The sequence below is a fragment of the Larus michahellis genome, unplaced genomic scaffold (genome assembly GCF_964199755.1).
Source record: "Larus michahellis unplaced genomic scaffold, bLarMic1.1 SCAFFOLD_353, whole genome shotgun sequence".
Lineage (NCBI taxonomy): Eukaryota > Metazoa > Chordata > Aves > Charadriiformes > Laridae > Larus > Larus michahellis.
The window spans coordinates 71,204-76,139 of record NW_027436355.1 but is presented as its reverse complement, the minus strand read 5'-3'; the positions used below and the strand labels follow the sequence as shown (position 1 = coordinate 76,139).

The 4,936-nt window shown below is 69.1% G+C and overlaps 1 protein-coding gene across 1 annotated transcript; it reads left to right on the top strand.

The window, feature by feature from the left end:
• The first annotated feature begins 602 nt into the window (after positions 1-602).
• On the top strand, positions 603-4,692 carry MRPL4 (mitochondrial ribosomal protein L4). The gene is made up of 9 exons (XM_074571907.1): positions 603-748; positions 858-906; positions 2,303-2,474; positions 2,599-2,650; positions 3,513-3,630; positions 3,754-3,860; positions 3,958-4,067; positions 4,179-4,249; positions 4,400-4,692. Exons 1-9 carry the CDS (start codon positions 659-661, stop codon positions 4,543-4,545), a joined length of 915 nt encoding a protein of 304 aa, XP_074428008.1. The 5' UTR covers positions 603-658; the 3' UTR covers positions 4,546-4,692.
• The last annotated feature ends 244 nt before the right edge of the window (positions 4,693-4,936 follow it).

Below are 4,936 nucleotides of genomic sequence, written 5' to 3'. Positions count from 1 at the left end.
CACTGGGAAGGGGCACTGGGAAGGGGCAGCAGTGCTGGGAAGCGGCACTGGGAAGGGGCACTGGGAAGGGACAGCAGTGCTGGGAAGCGGCACTGGGAAGGGGCACTGGGAAGGGACAGCAGTGCTGGGAAGGGGCACTGGGAAGGGGCACTGGGAAGGGACAGCAGTGCTGGGAAGGGGGCACTGGGAAGCAGCGCAGGGCGGGGGGGGCAATAGGGTGGGGGGTAACAGGGTGGGAGGCACTGGGATGGGGGTAATGGGGGGGGGTTACAGGGTGGGGGGTATCGGGGCGGAGATAAGGGGTTGGGGGGGGCAATTGGGTGGGGGGAAAGAGGGCGGTGGGGCTGGGGGTGACCGGCAGGAGGTTACAGGGGGCGCACGGTGGTTGGGGGGAGCATTGTGTGGGCTGTACCGGGGGGGTAAGGGCGTAGGGGGGGGCCCAGACCCGCTCCTTCTACCCCATCTGCTTCCTCCCGCTCCCTTCCCTGCTCTCTTCCTCCTTTTCCCCTCCCTTTTCTCCTCCCTCCTCCTCCTCCTCCTCCTCCCCTCCTTCCTCCTCCTCCTCCTTCTTTCCCGCCCTCCAGCCCGCTTCCGCTTCCGCCGGAAGCCGGCCCGCGCTCCCTGAGGACGTCATCACGGCGCGCCGCGCGCTCCCGCCATGATCCTCGCGGGGGGGCCCCGCGCCGCCGCCGCCGCCGCCGCCCTCAGGGCCTGGGCCCGGGGCCGGGGCCGGACCGGGGCCGCGGGGGTGAGGGCCGGGACCGGGACCGGGACCGGGGGAGGCCGGGGGGGCCCGGGGGCGGGAGGAGGTGGGAGGCCGCTGCTCCCCCCCGCCGCTCACGGTTGCCCTCCCGCAGGTCTCGTCCGCCCCCACCGGGCCCCCCGCGGCCCCCGAGCCCCGCAGGGGTGAGTTCGCGAGGATTATCGGTGGGGCTGGGGCGGGGTGTCGGGGGGGATGTCGGGACCAGCGTGGGGACATCAGGGATGGGGCGGGAGATGGCTGGGCCGGGGGACATCGGGGGTTGGGGTGTCTGTGGGGCTGGGGACACCCTGGGGACAACAGGGACAGGGTGTCTGTGGGGCTGGGGACATCCTGGGGGCATCAGGGACGGGGTGGCCTGGGTCAGGGCTGCAGGGACATCTTGGGGACATCAGGGACAGGGTGTCTGTGGGGCTGGGACATCCTGGGGACATCAGGGACAGGGTGTCTGTGGGGCTGGGCGCATCAGGGACAGGGTGTCTGTGGGGCTGGGGACATCCTGGGGGTATCAGGGACAGGGTGTCTGTGGGGCTGGGGACATCCTGGGGGCATCAGGGACGGGGTGGCCTGGGTCAGGGCTGCAGGGACATCTTGGTGACATCAGGGACGGGGTGTCTGTGGGGCTGGGGACATCAGGGACGGGGTGTCTGTGGGGCTGGGGACATCCTGGGGGCATCAGGGATGGGGCGGGGGGTGGCTGGGTCAGGGGACATCGGGGGTTGGGGTGTCTGTGGGGCTGGGGACATCCTGGGGGCATCAGGGACAGGGTGTCTGTGGGGCTGGGGACATCCTGGGGACATCAGGGACGAGGTGTCTGTGGGGCTAGGGACATCAGAGACAGGGTGTCCGTGGGGTTGGGGACATAAGGGATGGCGTGTCTGTGGGGCTGGGACATCTTGGTGACATCAGGGACAGGGTGTCTGTGGGGCTGGGGACATCTTGGGGGCATCAGGGACAGGGTGGCCTGGGTCAGGGCTGCAGGGACATCTTGGTGACATCAGGGACAGGGTGTCTGTGGGGCTGGGGACATCCTGGGGGCATCAGGGACGGGGTGGCCTGGGTCAGGGCTGCAGGGACATCTTGGTGACATCAGGGACAGGGTGTCTGTGGGGCTGGGGACATCTTGGGGACATCAGGGACAGGGTGGCCTGGGTCAGGGCTGCAGGGACATCTTGGTGACATCAGGGACAGGGTGTCTGCGGGGCTGGGGACATCAGGAACGGGGTGTCTGTGGGGCTGGGGACATGCTGGTGACATCAGGGACAGGGTGTCTGTGGGGCTGGGGACATCTTGGGGGCATCAGGGACAGGGTGGCCTGGGTCAGGGCTGCAGGGACATCTTGGTGACATCAGGGACAGGGTGTCTGTGGGGCTGGGGACATCTTGGGGACATCAGGGATGGGGTAGCCTGGGTCAGGGCTGCAGGGACTGGCCTTGGGTCCCCGCTTTGTGCCCGGCTGGAGGTTCCCCCCATGGCTTGGTGGCGCTGCCACGGTCCCCGCTGTCCTTGTGTCCCGTCCCGTCCCCTCCCCCCCCCCCCCAGAGACGCTGCTGCTGCCAGCGCTGCCGCGGTCCCCTGTCCTGCGGGCCTGCGGTGTCCCCGTCCCCCCGCACCGCTCCCCCGTGCAGGCCTGGGTGGAGTCGCTGCGGCACCACGATGATGAACGCCGGGGCCTGACCGACCTCCACCCCGACGTCTTCGCCGTCAGGCCCAGGTGGGGCTGGGGGGAGGTGGGGGGGGGGAGCTGGGGCGGTGGGGGGGCCCTTGGGGACACAGTGTTGGGGGGGTGGCGTCCCCAGGTGGGGGTCCCCTCGCTGAGTGTCCCCCGTCTCCCGCAGGCTTGACATCCTGCACACGGTGGCCATGTGGCAGAAGAATTACAAGAGGATCGTGAGTATGGGGGGGGGGGGGGGATGTTTGGGGGGGCAGAGAGGGGTTGGGGGGGGCAGAGGGGGGGATTTTGGAAGGGCAGGAGGAGGGCTGGGGGGAGGAAGGGGGGGTTGGGGGTAGAGGGGGTTTGGGGGGGCAGAGGAAGGATTGTAGGGGGGCAGAGGGGGGGTTTGGGGGGGCAGGAGGAAGGCTGGGGGAGGAAGGGGGGGGCTTGGGGGGCAGAGAGGGGTTTTGGGGGGGCAGAGGGGGGGTTTGGGGGCACGGGAGGAGGGGTGGGGGGAGGAAGGGGGGCTTTGCGGGGGTCAGGGAGGGCCGGGGGGTTAAAGGGGGGGCTGGAGGAGAAGGGGGGGTCTGGGGAGGGGTTAAAGGGGGAGTTCAGGGAGGGGAAGGGGAGGTTTGGGGATGGAGAGGGAGGTTTTGGGGGGGACGAAAGGAGGTCTGAGAATGGGGGGCGAGGGGGGGGTCTGGAGAGGGGAAGGGCAAGTCTGGGGGGGGCAGAGGGGGGGGTGTGAGGAGGAAAGAGGAGGTTGAGGAGGGTTGGGGGGGCAGAGGGGGAGTCTGAGGAGGCGAAGGGGGGGGGTTGGGGGGGCGAGGGGGGTGTCAGGGGAGGGCAAGGGGGCAGAAGAGGGTCTGGGGGAGGAGAGGGGAGGCGGGGGGGGGGCGGGGGGGGGGCGGGGGGGCCCACAGGGCAGCAGCCTGTCGCCTCGCGGCAGAAGAGGCAGCTGGGCCCAGGATCCCCGCGTGGGGAGGGGACGCGGGGGGGACACAAGGGGTCTGTCCCCGATTGTCGTCCCCCCCCTCACCATGTGTGGGTGTCCCCCCCCCCCCTCCATGTGTCCCGTCCCCCCCCCCGCCCCGTCAGAGCTACGCCAAGGTGAAGACGCGGGCTGAGGTGCGGGGGGGCGGCAGAAAACCATGGCGGCAGAAAGGATCCGGCCGGGCTCGCCACGGCAGCATCCGTTCGCCCCTGTGGCGCGGGGGTGAGTGGTTGTGGGGCGCGGGGACCCCCGCCGGGATGTTGTGGGGCAGGGGGGGGGGGTGTGTGGGGGGGGTATCACTGAGCTGGGACCCCCCCCCCCACACACACACCTCCCCGCACGCAGGGGGCATCGCCCACGGGCCGCGGGGTCCCACCAGCTACTACTACATGCTGCCCATGAAGGTGCGGGTGCTGGGGCTGAAGGTGGCGCTGACGGTGAAGCTGATGCAGGTACGGCTTTTGGGGGGGGGGTGGGGGTGTGTTGGGGACCTGGTGACCCCCTCCCCCCCCCGCCGCCACCTCCTCTTCCTCCTCCTCTTCCTCGCAGGATGACCTCCACGTCGTCGACAACCTGGAAATGCCCACCGCCGACCCCCAGTACCTACTGGATTTGGCGCGCTACCGGCGCTGGGGCCGCTCCGTCCTCATCGTCGACGTGTGAGTGTGGGGCGGCACGAGGTGTGGGGGGGGGGGCTCTGGGTGTGTCGTGTCGTGTCCCCCCCCCCCCATCTCTCTCCGCCCACTCATTTCCCCCCTTTTTCCCTCCAGCGACGAGATGCCGGAGAACATCGCGACGGCCGTAACCGGCTTGAAAACCATCAACCTCATCCCGGCTTTGGGTGAGAGCTCCGCCGTGACCGCCGCTGCTGTGCCGGGGCCTCCCCCCGGCCCCAAAAAAAAACCGTGATGGGGGGGGTGGTGGTGTCCCCCCCCCTAAATCCCACCCCCCCGTTTTGTTTGTTTTTTTTTTATTTTTCCTCCTCGGGCAGCTCTCAACGTGCACAGCATGCTGAAGCACGAGACGTTGGTGCTGACTTTGGCCGCCGTCGCCTTCCTGGAGGAGAAGCTGCTGTGGCACGACACCCGTTACTCCCCGCTCTACCCCTTCTCCATGCCCTACAGCGACTTCCCTTAGACCCCCCCCCCCCCCAAACCCCCCCCAAGCCCCCACCAGCAGGGTGAGACCCCCCCCCGCCCCGGGCAGGATCCGGCCCCCCCCCCCGTCCCATTGGAAGGGCTTTTTGGGGGGCTGCCGTGGCCATTAAACTGGTTTCTCCCCGTTGTTGCTTTGCTTTGTGCTTCGGGCGGGGGGGGTTTTACTCCCACCTCCCTTTCTGCCCCCCCCCCTTATTTTTAGTCCCTTTGTGCCCCCCCCACCACATTCGCAGCCCCTTTGAGCGCGCCCCCCCCCCCCCATTTTCAGTCCCTTCGTGCTCCCCCATATTCGCAGTCTCTTTATGCCCCCCCCCCCATTTTTAGTCCCTTTGCGGCCCCCCCCCATTTGTAGCCCCCCCTGTTTTTAGCCA